This window comes from Heliangelus exortis, chromosome 12, assembly GCF_036169615.1.
Source record: "Heliangelus exortis chromosome 12, bHelExo1.hap1, whole genome shotgun sequence".
In the NCBI taxonomy this organism is placed as follows: domain Eukaryota; kingdom Metazoa; phylum Chordata; class Aves; order Apodiformes; family Trochilidae; genus Heliangelus; species Heliangelus exortis.
Window position 1 is genome coordinate 17,823,693 of NC_092433.1, and position 16,292 is coordinate 17,839,984.

General features: G+C 39.6%; 1 protein-coding gene across 3 annotated transcripts in view; it reads right to left on the reverse strand.

Moving 5' to 3' along the window:
• Positions 1–526: 526 nt before the first annotated feature.
• Positions 527–16,292, reverse strand: part of SHQ1 (SHQ1, H/ACA ribonucleoprotein assembly factor) — a 38,036-nt gene continuing 22,270 nt past the window's right edge. For all 3 annotated transcript variants that reach the window (XM_071756324.1, XM_071756323.1, XM_071756325.1), the window contains exon 12: positions 527–2,085. In XM_071756324.1, the coding sequence (XP_071612425.1) occupies positions 1,437–2,085 (649 nt within the window). In that variant the 3' untranslated portion in view covers positions 527–1,436. The remainder of the gene's footprint in view (positions 2,086–16,292) is intronic.

A 16,292-nucleotide genomic window follows, 5' to 3' on the forward strand; every position in this document is an offset into this window, starting at 1 on the left:
TCTCTCAGCCGTCCACTGCGTAATTGCAGCTCCAGTTGAGGTTTTATTGCTGGCATTTAGAAGAATAAGTGCTCACTGACATGCAAGATGGGAAAGGTTCCTCCCCTGGGGAAGAGAACAGAGACTGATTAAGCAACCTGTAGGTATTTAAGAGCATTAAAAATATTGGCAGATCAGGGCTGCAGTTCTTGCTGAACAGGAGTCAGCAGAGGAACAGAGCTGGCCTGCTGCTTTCCAGCAGGGTGTAGCCCTGGTGAAGTGTAAGTCTTTAAGCTGTGGATTTTTTTTTTTTTAAACATTTTCAATAGTAAAAATGTTGAAAAGTAATTGCTTGCTCCTCCAGAGGCATGAATCAGGTGCTCCTGTTCTGCAGATTCCTAAGCCAAACGTTTTAGGATGTCTCCATCCTGCCTCCTTCCCAAGTGCTTCTGAAGGGACTGAACAGCAGCATGGAACTTGCAGGAGCCACTTGATTTCTAGACCTTATCTAGAGTTAAGATAAATCAGCACAAAATATTATGACTAATTAACTAATTGCATTAATTTAATGTCATAAGGAGAAAGGAACAAATGTGTTGGCCAAAGCTAATAACAAAGCAAGGTGTACACAGCACAGGTTTGGTTTTAGTCCCATGTTCAAGAGCACTGTACAATCATTTTGGTTATTTTTACTCTGGCAATACTGACAGCATATGCAGAAAGAAGTAAGAAATAATTAGGATTTCTGTTAAAGAGCAGATAGTGTCCACCTGTGAAAACATTTCAAGAACAGCACAAGAGAATAAATACAAATAACAAAACTCTTGAAATAATTCACATAAGAACTGCAGAAATAGAAGCTATAACCCTTCGAGCCTGTAGAAACTTAGGCATGCAGTTATGATAGATTTCCTCTATTTTGTACAAAAAAATAGAAAATACTTATATATTTCAAAATAATTTGTCAGCTCTATTTAGACTTTTAAATTTATAACCATTATTTTTGAAGTGGTTGCTATAAAGCATTTTAACATTTTAAAAAATGCAGCAAGATGTCATAAACAAGTTTATGCAAACATAATGAGGATATTTTTCAAGTAAATCCTAACAGCTGAAGATAACTAAAATGATGCTGCAACTCATTTCAGTTGTGTTTGATTAGGATATCACTCTACTACCAAATAAGCTTAATGAAAACTTTCTAGAAGTTTATTGAAATTACACATTCCCACGTGCAGAGAAAAAAATCTCAGACTCTGCTGAATCACAGAAGAAAAATTAAAATCTAACTCTGAAGGTATCTTTCATCAAGTCACAGACTTTCTTCAAAGTCTCATCCTCCAAACTGTCAAGACAACAAAGTAGAAAAATATCAGCTTCAGGATAGCCTGGGGAACACCTCATTACAGCAACAAGCTGTGTTGCCAGTGGGTCACACCATGTTCTGATACAGTCCTTTAGTTTTCATCTTCATTTGTGCTGGAAAGAAAAAGCAATGGGTTTGTCTTTGAAGACACCTCCAAGAAATTTCCCTTCCCAGTACTCTCTTTTGAAAATCTGTCAGGATCAGATACACAGGGTTCTTCTTGTTCCTGTAAAACACAGCTTGCAGTAGCCAATCCTTCAGGCTGTTCTGAAAGTCTAATTGCAGTGTGCATTTGCTTTTCTAATTCTTCTATCAGTTTTCCAGGAACAGATGTAGATTGCAAAGAAACCTTTGATTTTTCATCACTAACCTCAAACGCCAAACTCTTTGTGCCCTGCCTCAATCCATTACAGTCAATAAGTGGAGCTGTCCCCTCCCCTTGAAGTGTGCCTTGTAAAGAATTTTTTTTCCCATCTTCACTGGCTGAGGACTCCAGCTCATCTGAATCAGAGCCTTCTGTCTCAGATGATGAAGTACTGCTTGATTCTTCAGAGTCACTTGTCTCAGACTCAGAGGAAGGCAGCTGTTGCTTGGAAACTGTGCCAGCAGCTCTTAACATGCTCTCTTCCTCTTGTACCAGCAATGCTGCTGCTTCCAGCTCTTCCAGTTCAAATCCTAGGTGGGACTTGGTGAGTGTAGTTTTCTGCAAGGATTCTGAGAGAGCAGCCAACTTCCTTGACCTTTAACAAAGAACAACATATATTATTTAACTTTACAAACGGAACCTTCCCATTCGCTATCGAGCACACAAATCAAACATTTCTTCTATTTGCTTAGTTTGCAAACAGCTTTCTTCTTCAATTGTGATTGCAGAAGTAGATGCTACAGGGGGAAAAAAAAAAATACTAATATTTTGAATCATAGAATTGGCTGGGTTGGAAGGGACCTCAGAGATCATCAAGTCCAACCCTTGATCCACTCCCGCTGCAGTTCCCAGCCCATGGCACTGAGTGCCACATCCAGGCTCTTTTGAAATATCTCCAGGGATGGAGAATCCACCCCTTCCCTGGGCAGCCCATTCCAATGGCTGATCACCCTCTCAGTAAAGAAATTCTTTCTAATGTCCAACCTAAACATCCTCCAGTAGCTTTCCCCAGAAAGGCCAGTAAATATCCCACTGAAGGTCCTGGATGACACTTAGAAAAGATTCTGCTTCTTTGATGTTTCAGGAGAGCACAGCAAGGGAGAACATTTCAGAACCCACATTTTCAGGACTGCTGTCTTTAGCAGTGAGCTGTGCAGTATGTGGGTTGCTGGATTAAGCTAATATATAATATACAGAAAAATAATTTTGCTTCACTACCCTTCAAGATATTTCTTAAATGTAGAACCCCCAGTGGAGCACAGCATAGACATTCTCCTCCTTTCACTGCTTTATGCATCCACGATGCAGGAGATGCTCAACACTCTCTAGATGTGCTTTACCTTTCACTTTTAACACCACAAAAATCATTCAACAATAATATCAGGACCATTTAGATAAACACTTATAAGAAAGCATCCATGCTAGGTCAGCTTCAAGCCTTTGGTACAGCCATATCCACTTCCTCAAGTGTTTGGAAGTCAGGACAATGCTTTCCTAGAAGCTGCATCATGGGTTTACAAACAGAACAAAAAGTAAGAGAGCCTTGAAATGGAGGGGAAAACAGGTCTAAAACAACAAACATACATCCTGTTTCTTGCTGTAGAGTTTTGCCTCAGACTATCAATCAACTTTTCACCACTTCCTGCAACAGCAGGTCTGCTATAAATCCTGCAGTAACTGACTGGGTTTCATTTCCTCTGCCAAACCTGCTAACCTGCAAGGCATGACACACTGACACTGGAGCAAGTAGCTGATAATGTAATACATGACTCCTGCAAGGCAAAAGTTAAAGTGCTTGTTCTCTCAGTTGAATGATTTTAAAGATCTTTATATTCTATTTCCCAGGGGGCATAATTACTCAGTATAACATAGAGGCTTTTTTTTTTTTTTTTTATTCCGAAAGGAATTGTATTTAAAAGTGGGGGAAGGGAAATTTGATGCAGTTTGTTACCCCTTTTACAGAGATGGGGCAACACTTGAAAGCTGAACTTGGAATAAAAGATATTAAGCTTCCTAAGTTCAACCCCTTGCCTAGAAAACCTAAGAAACAGCAAGAAGCAAGAGAACAATTTATACTTGTAGGATTTTTAAATCTAAAGCTAAGATTTACATCACAACATTATCCCAGCAGACCCCAATATACACACCAGCACCAAACTTTGAGGAGCTGCTTACTTCACACTATTCTATTTCATTCTTTTTGGGGTTATCTTTCCATTTTTAAGAACTTGAATTTTCTTTAAAAGTTACAGAGCACTTGGGAAATGGACTGCCTCATTTGTAACAAAGAAAATGTTTTCTCCCAGCTCCATAACATGAATCCTTTTTCCTGTCCTATTCCCTGACTGTCCCCAAGCTCCAAATGCTGACTGTGCATTGTGACAGAAAACACTGCTTTTTACCAATTTTATATGTAGTTCCTTTTCATTTCATTGACAGCCATGAGCAGCTAACAGTAGGCACCATGATTTTCTCTGGTCATACATCTTCAGCTCCAGCTACCTCAGCCTCACCTGTTTTACTGTTGTCATTACAGACAGCAAATCAATTTTGGAAGTTCTGCTTGTCCTTACATCTTTTTTATCCTGTCTCTCCCTTTGTTTCCTAATCCTATTTGTACTTTTTTTGTCTTTCCCCTGTTTTCTGCAGTTCTAATTTTTCATGCATATTTTTCTGCCAGATACTCTCAGTCCTTGAAATCACTCCCTTAAAATCCTCTCCTCCTCTTTTACTGTTCTCTCATAATGCAGTTAACACCTTAGATACAGAAACATGTCACAGAACTGAATCAAATGTTAAGATGATATATGGCACCATGTACTTTGTGGCATTAATAAATACTTCACTGTGCTCCAGATTGCTTAGTGCCAAGCACTGAGGAAGAAAATACACAGTGATATCCTAATTTGACTCAACACACATTATGTCACTAAATTAGATGTGGCACTACTGACAGATAAAAGAATGGTGTCTCTGAAGCAGTGAGTGTTTGAGCACTCTCTATACAAGTGCATTTTTATCAATGCAACATAAGACAAGGAATGAAGAGGCTGATACCTGAGAACTACAGGCAGGCTCCTGTCCCACTGGAGAAAAATATCCTGGAAAAGGCATTCTTAAACTGAAAATCTTAGCTTAGTTCATTCTGAGTCATCAAAATACACTGCAAAATAATGACAAGACCTGATTTAATAAACTGTGGCTTCAAGTTTCACCTTTTCCCCAAAACTACTGAGGACGCGATTTTTATCTTTACAAAGGATTACAGAAAAAAAGCCATTGATTAAAGACCTTGCTCTTCACTTTACACAACAGGAGCACAAATGGATACTCTGCTTGGATGAGTAAATGCCTGTAAGGTGCTAACAATTCCATTTATCCTCTTAACCTCTAGAAACTGCTTTGCTTCAGCTATCTCATGTAGAGCTCCCATGCCAACACCACACAGAAGGACACAGGCCATGAAGTACCAACCAGCAAGCTTCAGGAAAGGCCACGGGGTGAGAAACTCAAACTGTTGTGATCTTGACAAATTTATACATAAAAGCAGAAAACTCCACTCCTAAACTTTTCAGCCTTGTCAAATTAAAAAAAAAAAAAAAAAAAGGAACACTTGAATAACAGTCTTTTTTTCTTTGTGCAAGAGCCTACGAGTTACAATTAGCCATCAGTCCATCTTGTTTAGGGCAATTATCTAATTTCAAGCAGAACTGAGGTCAGGAGTGCATTTCAGCCTTAAGAAAAGGTGACAGCATTCCCTGAACAAAAAAAACAAGGCAAACAGCATCAAAATCAGAGCATGGAAACACCTCCAGTGGGAGGCTGGGGGATCTCTGAGCTAATGACTTCCTTAGCTGAACGATGAGCAATAGTTTAGGAGACAAAAATGAGACACCAGAAATGAGACCTTGTGTATCAGACTTGTAACTAAACAGGTCCTGCTGTTTCCAAAATCTTTTGAGTTGTGTCTTAGAGATGAGACAGCAAATACTTTAATTTTTCAAGTATGATTAATGGAATGGTATGATTACTTTAAGACATGCTCACTCAGTATGCACATTTGAAGTAATGATATCTTATTATTATGGTAATAGTGTTCTTACATAAACATGCACAACAGGCTTTAAAGGTGCTACACATGATAATTACTAGTTATCAAAATGTCAGTTACTTAAGGGAAATGCTTAATTACAGGTTAAACTGATCAGGTGCATGTTTTGTTTAATGTATAGCTTTGAGGAACAGGTAACAACAGAGGCATCTCAGGTCTTGTCCATGTAAGTCTGGAATTTAAATTTCAAGACAGAAGGACTGTAATTCATGTCTAGGCAGCAGGAGAGTTTTCTCTGTACTCTGAAATTTAAAAAAAAAAAAAAATCTTATTCCACAGGTCTCAGATTATGAAGTAGTAAAACTGAGGTGAAAAGCACAAAAGCAGCAAGGGATATTTAGCAAATATAGATAAAACTAGCAGACGGGGAAGAGGATTATGGCAACAGGAAAAGGGAATCATTACAGGTTTACAGCAAAGCCCACTTGTGGCAGCATGAAGAGAAGTGATGGTGATGGGGACTGACTGCAGTGCTGAGACTCAGGCAGCAGCTGGACACTTCTCCAGTTAAAGACCAATCCTTCTACAAGCTCCAGTCCCACCTTCTGTTCCAAGGAATAAAGAGGACACCAGGATCTGATGAATCAAGACAGCTGTCCCAGAACATAGAGCTACTAGGAAAAGGTCTACAGAAGACATACATTAGGGATTGGATTGTTTCCAGGGAAGATTTAACACAAGTTAGAAGGAGGAACAGGAAAATATGAACCTCAGCACTCTGCTCTTCACACTGCACACCCCACCAGGGCAGGAGAATCCCAGATCTCAACCACTGTGCAACTATTTGCAAACATGGGAGGAAAGAGTCAAAACTCAAAGTAAGAGTCAGTAACATTTCACCAGGGGATGAAAAGGGACTTTTCCTACAGAGGCACAAGCTCAAGCTTGCTTTTGTTTTTGTAAACAATGGAAGGATTATTCCTCCTGCCTCAGAAACTGGGCTGTGCATTTCACAGATGGATACAAACATCCACTTTGCTGAAGCACACGGTGTAAGCTGAGCATCCCACATAGCAAAATGCAACAGGATTTTATTGCCCACCCCTGCTCAGTCCCAAGGAGCACAGTGCACAAGTGTTGCCAGGGCAGACTGAGCTGTTCTTGCACAAGCACAACACAAAAGCAACAATGCATGGCAACCTGTACATCACCAGCCTGGCGTCTGCATGTGACCCAACAGCTCTTGGAACCAAGCTGGAACCTAACTCATCTTGGAACCAACTTAAGTCTTGTTCTATTACACTGTTTGAATGTGGTCAGGGCTTATTCACTGTGTTACAATGGTGATCAGTCCTCCAACACACCAACTTGGCTCTGCAGGGCTGACAAGCCCTGTTTTAAATGTAAATCACTTTATATTAATTAGCTTTAAGCCTTAGGGGCAAGATAAACAAGGCTCAAAGGAACAGTGGATGTTTCAAGTGCAGACCTGCCCTTTGCAGTGTCATGGGTTCCACCAAATAGGAAAATGGGGCTGTCTCCCTGCCAAGCTGCCATCCCCTGGCAAGCCTGCAACTCCTTGAGATGCATTCACATACAAACCAGCAGCATCCAGGGCTGACAAATAAAAAAAAAAGGCAGTTATTTAACTTATCTCCACTCAGCAGAAGCTCTGGACACACCAGATCCTTCTAACAGTAAAGCTGTTGCATTAAGCAAAAGGCTTTGTCTGCAGCATCAGAAGATTTTCCTGACTTTATTTTATATATTTCCTGTATGAGAAGCTATCAAGTTTATGGAGAAAGCATCAGTCTGTGTTTAAAGTGCCTTTCTCAACAAGGTCTGGCAAAACTCAGACTTGAAAGCTTCAGACACCCCCTTTCTTAGATAAACCAGATAAGATAACAAGGAATAAGACCAGCCAAGAGTATAATCACTTTAAATGTCTTCCAAATCACACACTTGGCAGCATCACTTAGAATTCCCCACAATTATTCTTTTAGCCAGAGGCAGTGTAAGTATTAAGACAATTCTAGAGTTAATATTATCTAAGACATCACCAGATATTATCCCAAAGTAGACCCTGAGCAGTTCAGATACAGAGGATGTGTAAATGTAGCATCTGTAAGCCACAGAAATGTCAGTTAACTATAAGGGAAAGGGAATTTTTCTGCCTTGCCACAAGACTGGTTGAGGAAAAGTTGGGATAGGACACAACTGCTGTTTCTACATGGACTGTCACTGGTGAACAAAAGGGCTTCTGCAAAAGACCAGACTCTCCAGCCCCTTCAGATGATCTTTTTCCTCTGCCCAGAGTGGTTCTTGCTGTATTCTATCCATCACTGTCTTGCAGCCCAAGCCTTATCTGTCCAGACACAAAGGCTATGAAGAGACATGGTTCAGTGTTCAGCCCCTTGGTAATGCCAAGAGGAACTTCCCACAGGAATGCTGTCAGGGTCTTGATGAAAATTAATATCCCCATGGCAGTAACTCTACTGCTTAAAGCCCTCTTGAAGCAAAAGGCTCAGTAAGTTATAGCCAAACATGGTATCACAAGGTAAGGAAGCTGATACAAGAATGACATCCAAGTATTCTTATAGAGAGAGAAGAAAATAAGTTGTTCTTCAAAGCCTGGAATTCAGATGTCAGTTTCTATCTAGTCCTGCACAGCTAAACCAGACTAATATCTCTGGTGAAGTTTCACCCTGTTAGGCTACACCATCAGTCACTAAACCAGCAAATTCTGACACCCAGGGGTGGAGAACAAAGTGGTGGAGAGATACACACACTCAAACCACTGTAATTAACTTAAAACTTCAGGGCTTTGGACCAACCATTCTTCTTTCAGAAAGGCAACTAACAAAATCAAATGAAACATCCCTCCAGCACTTCAAACAGCTCGTTCTGATGATACAGAATGGAAAGAAAATTTTATTTTAATAAAAGCTTCAAGACTCAGGAGTTTAGGTTTGATCAACCCCAGCTGGTAATGCACAGAAGCAATAACAGCTATGATGGCAAAAGCAGATTTTGTTAAGGCAGAAACAGCTGAAGTCATGCACAAAAAAGCATAAGTGGTTGAACAGTGAGATCAGGTAACAGAAAAATCCTACATTTCAGAAAAAATTAATCCTTACAAATGGATCTTCAGCTGCAATGCTAGGAAACTCCTCACACTAAACACACCATCCACTTGCCAAAACTACTCTTTAAAAGTCACGGGTTATAAAAGAACATGAGCCTAAGAATCTGCCTGGACATAGGAGACTAAGATTCAATTACACCTTTTAGCATGTGTTTTATATGAGATGCTGTATTTCACCATCTTTTATTTCACATTCAAGGTTATTCCTAACAAGAGCCTCAAGTTATACACTAGGCAGTGACCTCCAGCCACAGTGAAACAGTTTTGAAGAAGCAAGCCCTGAATCACTGAACAAAAATACCCAAATTAAGTTCTGAAAGAAATTCATATCAGAAAGCCTCCAGTCCTGGTGTTAACAGATCATGACAAGCCCTTTGCCTATCTGTACACACTGGTGTAGTCTTACAGACTGGGACAGCAAAACTAACTTCACACTGGTTTTATTGCAAAGAACCTTATACATGCCTTTACCCCAATTCCCCACAAACCTGGGAAAACAGGGCAGATTTTATTTCATCCAGCTCTGGGAACACAGATATTCTCTACTGTGAAACATAGCTAAAACTTAAAGCATAACAATACTACTGTGAAGTTTCAGGCATGAAGTGGAAAAGAAAATACACACAGCATCTGAACCAAAGGACAACCCTCTTACAGATATTATTTTACAGATACTATTTTACACTTGTGCCATGCACAGAAAATAACATAGGTTCCTACTCAACATAAAAGTCTAAAACATATTTTACTCATCTTCTCAAAAATAGCTCCTCTGTCCACAAAATTCCTTATCATAGCAGTTAAAGAGGAAGATGAACATGTGACATTTATGAACTCACTTTCCGGCCATCATAACCCTACCTGGCTTGTGAGATCTGAAAGACTCAAAGAATAGGCAGTGCAATTAACAGCTGCTGAGATAAACACAAACAGCATCATTCAACAGTCTCCTGTGCTCAGTTTATTAAAGATTTTTATAGTAAGAGGCAGAACCAATAAATAACTCCATTAAAATCTCATTAGCTGCGATCAATGAGTGCAGAAGATAATGTAAGAACAAAGCTGACTTCATGTGTTAGTGAAGGAGAAACAGGACTCGGGTAAAAACTGAGCTAAACTTTAACTAATCTTTTACATTATCTGCAGCAAAAGAAAGACAGATGAGTATAAACACAACAGAAATAACACAGCATTAATTCAAATGATTTAGTACTAGATTAACCACTGCCTTCATAGGAAAGAAACCATCTCCTCAACACAGCACTAGAGATTGCTTGATTACCTGCACTTCCCTATGAAAAGCCAGCTGCTAAAATAAAACATGCTCAGTCTGCTCAAGATATCTCATGCAACTGCAAGTAAGAATTCATTCCTTCCATTTCTGAAGAGGCTGGATTCTGACTTTGAGCCCAAATAACACAGTTCCACCATCCATGCCTACACGGAGGGTTGATCATTTCAACTCTTGGAAATCCCAGGCAACTTCAATCAAATTTGGGAGCTACTAGATTTAAAAGAGATCTTGACATTCCTACATATCTCATGAAAATAGGTGGAAGTTTAAGTAATGACCCTCCCAAGAAAAGGCAGCAGAACACAACTATCCTGTATTGCCTTGGCACACCCATCAACTACCTGGGCAGTACCAAGATCATCTCCAGCACAGACACCTCTTGCCTGGTGGAGATGTCAAAGGATGTGGTGAAGAGATCAGGGCACCACTTTTGGGTTTGTGGGAAGTTTATAGAATCCTTTTTTCTTTTTCCCCTCCCTCCCCTGTAGACATCAGACAAAGAGGAGACTGGAAAAGCATCCACTGCACACCAAAACTTTAGGAAAACCACACTAGAAAAGAAAGGGAGTTCTGGGTTCAAAGAAGTCTGGAAAATAATCTCCAAGATGCCACATCTTTAAATCAGGATTAGAAGAGCAGAAATCCAGCAAAAGGAGACTACTCTTGACAAGAGAAACCCACCAGTTATCTTCAGGGGACAGAAAGCAGTGCTGCACCATAAAACAATGGCTGCTGGGGAAGAATCCAGAGAGTTCAAGTGGAACACAAGATGCTTTCATCTTGAAATTCTGGCTTTAGAAGTGCATGACATGAATTCTGAAACTCAGAAAGTGAGATACACTGCAACCCAACTTGCAGTCTTGTAAACACAAACTGTTATCTACATAGCTTGAAGTATTACAGTTTGTTAAACACAGATGAAATATAAAACATAGCACCATTGTTTCAGTGTGACTTCTTTTATGTTACTAACTCTGAATGTTTCAAGTTACTTTCCCTCCGTATTTATTCTGCACTTCCAGTGCTTCCTTCATAATGAATCTAAATACTGCATAAGCTGAACACATTTATAAATATTTTTTTAAAAGATGAAGCTTTTCAATGTAACATCTTCCATTAGTTGTTGGGTTTCTTTGGTTTGGTTTTTTTGGTAACTTGAAACCAAACAATGGATTATAAAAGAAATCAAATACAGCTTACTGATGTAGATATTATGAAAATATTAATAAGAGAAAACAGAATATTGGACTATAAAAGGAAACTGAACTCTTCATATGGTTTAAGAATGCTTTAACTGAGCTGCTTCTGAGTGTTGCCAAAATAACTTCAGTAAGTTGCAGCCAGTCCAAACATCTAACATTTGCACAGCTTCCAAAGTTATATATGATAAATACAAATAATGAAAGATGAAGAGATAACTCACCATAAAACAGATGCAGAGAAAGGAACAGATTTTGCAATGTGACAGGAAGCACAGGCTGCACTGCAGAAATGGAAAGCTGACAATCATCCTACATCAGCTCCAGAGCCCCCAAATTTCCTTACTGCCATTACTGAGAATTTGCCCTTCACCATCACCACTGCTAATCCAGGGAGATGGCACTTCTAACACTAAATAATTTGTATTATGATATGGGGAGGAAAGGTGCTCAAACAAAGCAGTGCAGCAGATGTGAATGATGGCATCGTGATAATGCTAGTATGCATTACAAAAATAGGGAGAAAAATTACAATGGTCAGGCTTAAAGGCACAATTATTCCAACATGATGCTATCCCTTTACAGTGGAATTTATCCCTCCAAACCACAAAATTCCTCCTGAGGTCGATCTGAGTGTTAACTCTGACACTGCCTCATTGCTTCTGACTGACACCTTTTCCACTTGGAGGGAAAACACCACCTGTAGCCTTCCCACTCACAGCCCCTTCTCATCTTCTGCAATCTAAACATAAAAAGACACCCAATCTGAGCATCTTGCAAACTCCTGGCAGGAAAGCAGATTTTGGCAAGGGCCTAAACTGCACAGCCTGCTTCCATCTTCCTCCCCCTCCACACCCTGTTGTGTTTGCAGGGCACCAAGTATCAGACAGTCTAGAGCATGATCCTGCCTCTTATAAATTTTAATTAGTATTAATAGCCCCACCACACCCCACTGACTTGGCTGCAGATCTGGCTTCCTGACCACAACAGGGAAACCTGAAGGCCATGCATGCAGCATCATGTAGCTGGCCCACACTGCCCACTTCTTGCAAGGAGAAGTCCTCAGGGAAAAAAAGCAGGGAGTGGGTGTCAGTCCACAGACTAAATTACCATCTCATTCCACAGTTTTTCCCCCTCTCTCTCATTCTCCCTCTGTTCTGCATCACTGCAAAGGGCAAGGGCAGGAGGAAGAGACCAAGCCAAGGCTGGAAACAAACCAGAAGGACATTATCAGCCTGCAGATCAGCTCCCCACTTTGATCACAGCTGCACACTCCACCTGCTTAGCAAAGGCAACAACTCCACAAGCTCATCCTTCCCCCAGCCCCAACAGAAGAGGCAGCTGAGCTGAGATGTGCTGACTGAAAAGACATGACACAGATCACTGACCCTTCTGTAGGCAGATAGGAACTGCCTCCCAACAACTTTGGAGAATCAAAGCAGCAGCCTGAGGGAGAAAAAAAAAAAAAAAAAAAAAGAAAAAAAGAAAAGGCTTTCTTCTTTGCTTTTCCTACCCACAGCAAGGTGCATTCAGACACAGCCTGGAGGAATATGAGCCACAGAAAAGTGATGGAATAAATATGGAAAAAAAACACAGAGGAAAGGAAAGGAAAAACATCAAAGGGAAGTGCAGCTAGCAGCTGGGAGGAGAGATTAAATCCCTTGTTAAAAAGCCATGTTTTACAGGGCTTGCTAAAACATATATAAAGGGGAATTTCTGGTATTATATCCACCTGTCTATCACATTTTTCAGCCTTCAGGGCAAACAGTGTTTTGCTTTCAGCCTCTTAATTCATTACTTGGGTATTGTTATTTACAAAGTGCTCTGTGGGCACCTATTGCTTTACAGACACTGGGAACTAGGGCTCAGGCCTCAAATAAAATGCAACATTTAATGAGAGACATGGCAGCTCAAGATGACAGTAAACAAAAAGAAACTGTATTAAAAATATGCATCAAAACAGTGAAAGAGGAGACACATACAATGTGCTTGCAAATTATTAGTTCCTATTTTTAAATCAAAGAACTGTGATCTCAAGATTAAGAGCAGATGACTTGGGATGAAAACAAATAAATCTGGGGTTTCTACTAAAATCAGGCACCAACAGACAACACCCTCTTTGATAAACTGGTAAGCCCTTATCCAAGTTCTAAGGAAAATTGTAACACTTCCTCTTGCAAGACCAGAAAAGGCTGGTTTAGTAGCATAATAAACTGCACAGATTCCCAAATACTTCCTGCACCAAACCCATAGCAAGTGTTTGAACCACCAGGTATTTTTTTGAGCTATGCTACCTTGATGGAAACAACTAAGACACCACAGAATTAGCCAACAACCAAGGCAGAATGAGCCAACTCATAATTACTCTTTACTAGTAAGATGGCAAAACTCAGAGCTGGCCAAATTTTTCCTGTTCCCTGATCAACTAGATGGATTTTATTTGTAATTCTTTTTTGCTATACTACCCAGTGGCTAAACCCAGAAAAGTCTGTCCTATCATACTTGCAGACAAGTCCAAATCAACCTTGAAATTTCTCTTTGATGACCTAATAAGTTTTTTTGGTCTCTCAGCAGAACATAGCTCATTCAAACATGTACACTCAAGGAACCTTTTTTCCCCTCCAGTTCTCTGTTTTTCAATATCTTTGTGAATAGAATCTAGAGTAAGTGTTTTACCACAGTTTCACAAGTGATGCTTACTAAGGTCATGACACTTCCTTCTCCTAAATGATCCTGCTCTCCTCCTTCAGCTAAGCACAGCACTTACCCTCCTACCTCCTCAGATATAAGGAGGTGCTCGGGTTCAAACAGTTCTCAAGTATGATCCAACCTATTTTTCTGGATCTGCTGCCCTCAACTGTCTCATATTCTCCACTCCATAACTCTGATCTCCAATCTTTCACTGTCAATGTGCCATCTTATACTTCACTGTATTAAAATCCATGTAAATAAGGACTTGCTACCAATCTGGGTTAACCTGTTTAATTCATTTTCTACTTCTAAATAAATAACTTTTTAGAAGACATACCCTATTTTCTTAGGCTTTTAAAGATACTGGACAATACTCAGAAAAAACAATGAATGACCAACAAAAACCTACCTGTCTTTTCATAGAATCTCAGGGTTTTGTGGTTTGGTTTTTGGTTTGGTTTGGGTTTTTTTTTCATTTTCCAGTATTTGCCAGAACACTGGCATATTAGGAACTCCTAAAGTTGGTGGTACTGAAATTGAAATATGCATGAAATGAACCTCAAAAGCCCATGAGAGCATGCAATAGGGACCATTTGAAGTGGCCACTGCCATTATTGGTAAAAGCTTGACAACCAGTTGGGACATGTGAAGGTTACCAGATCACTACAGGCCAAAGAAGTCAATGAAAAGCAAATCTAATGCAGCCTGATTACTCAAAGCATAAGCAAAGGGAGTGCTGCCTGCTGAACTAACTGCCAGCAGTAGTTCTGCCAGCTTGTAAAACCTGCTAAGAAGGTTATTACAATAATTGGGGGTGGTAGTCATGAGCTACTGTAGCAAGTCACCACAGGATAGTAAGGGTGAAGCTCTGTAGCCAGATTAAGCACAGCTTGTTTTATTGTGTTCATGGAAAAGGTGCAATCACAAGAAAAAAAAAAAAAAAAAAAAAGAGATTTTTGCTTTGTTTACATCTTGTACCTGTATGGCTCTTCATCCAAAATGACAGAGGCAAGAATAGTCTTCAAATAAATAAATAAATATATAAAAATCTCCAAAATCCAACAAGCTGCTTTGCAGAGAGGTGTGGAGAAGGGAATTAAGTGGCTACACTGTATCCACAACAATATCATCAAAGGACAGTGAAAAATACAATCCTCTACAATAAAACAGATCAAAATAAGGGATTTTCTGATGGTGGCAATGGGGTTGCTACATTCTCTGATAAATAACAGAACCAGCTACACCAGAACACACACTACAAGCACATGCTAATGACAAGGCTGCTTTCAAGGCAGCCATGTGAAAGCAATTTGGCTTTTCTCTGCACCATCTACTTTGAATATTGGAGCTTTTATCAAACCTGAAATGTAGGCAGCTTCACTAAGCTCAGATTAACATGGGCAGCAAGGAAGGTAAAGTCAAACCTGAACTACAGCCAAAGCAGACAGTTGACCATGAAACTGTAATGCAGATAAAATATAACACTATGAGGTATATTCTTCCTAAGGTCTTGACTGCATGAAGTGATTTAAACATACTGTACAAAAATCAGTTTAAATCCACAGAGCCAAGAAACAGGATTTTAATCCAGAATACATTAGTGCTTATGTCTTTGTTCTTCTGAATCATGGGTGCTGGATCCAAGAGGTTAACAGCTGAAAATTAGCATATTCCTCTAACACTGATTAATTTTTCTTGTCTGTTAATACATTTTGCCCATCGCAGCTTGAAAATTTTAAAGCTACCATGCTAGTAATACACCATTTTAAAACCTTTCAGGGTAGTTTTGATCCTGAATCCTCCTGTCTGAACTTAGTATTTTCATAGCAGAGGTGCAGTCAATAGGAGTTACTTTATTCACCCCTCATTTAGCAACAGTCTGGAGTTTCAGTTGAGTCATTCCTAAGAACCTGGCAATGCCACAAAGAGTAAACAGGACTTTGTGAGCATCAACCCTACAAGGACCAAAAAAGCAAAGACCAAAAGATTTGTCAAAGCCTGTTTTGACTCTGTTCAAGTATTTTGAGTTACAAAGCCCTAAGCCACAAAAGAAAACAAAAATGCCAAGATACAGCTGCAAAAATGGCACAGTCAGAATAGTTGTTAAATACTTCGAAACACTTTTCAAGGCTTTCCAGATCTTGACAAATAATGAGGTCAAATTTTGTAAGTTTGCAGATGGCTGATCAGTTTCACAAATAATTTTAGTATAAAATTCTACTTACATTCATCAAAAGATCATAATATAGGACTACACAAACTTAAAGATATTGTAGGACACAAAATATTTTCCCAAATATAGCAAAAGCTATAGATAATTCTTTCAGGGTGGCTGTCATATCTGATCTGTACTTTTGCCCTACAAGCATGCACAGCATAGGGTATAGTGGAGCTGGTGTGTGTAACAAGACAAGGAAAATAA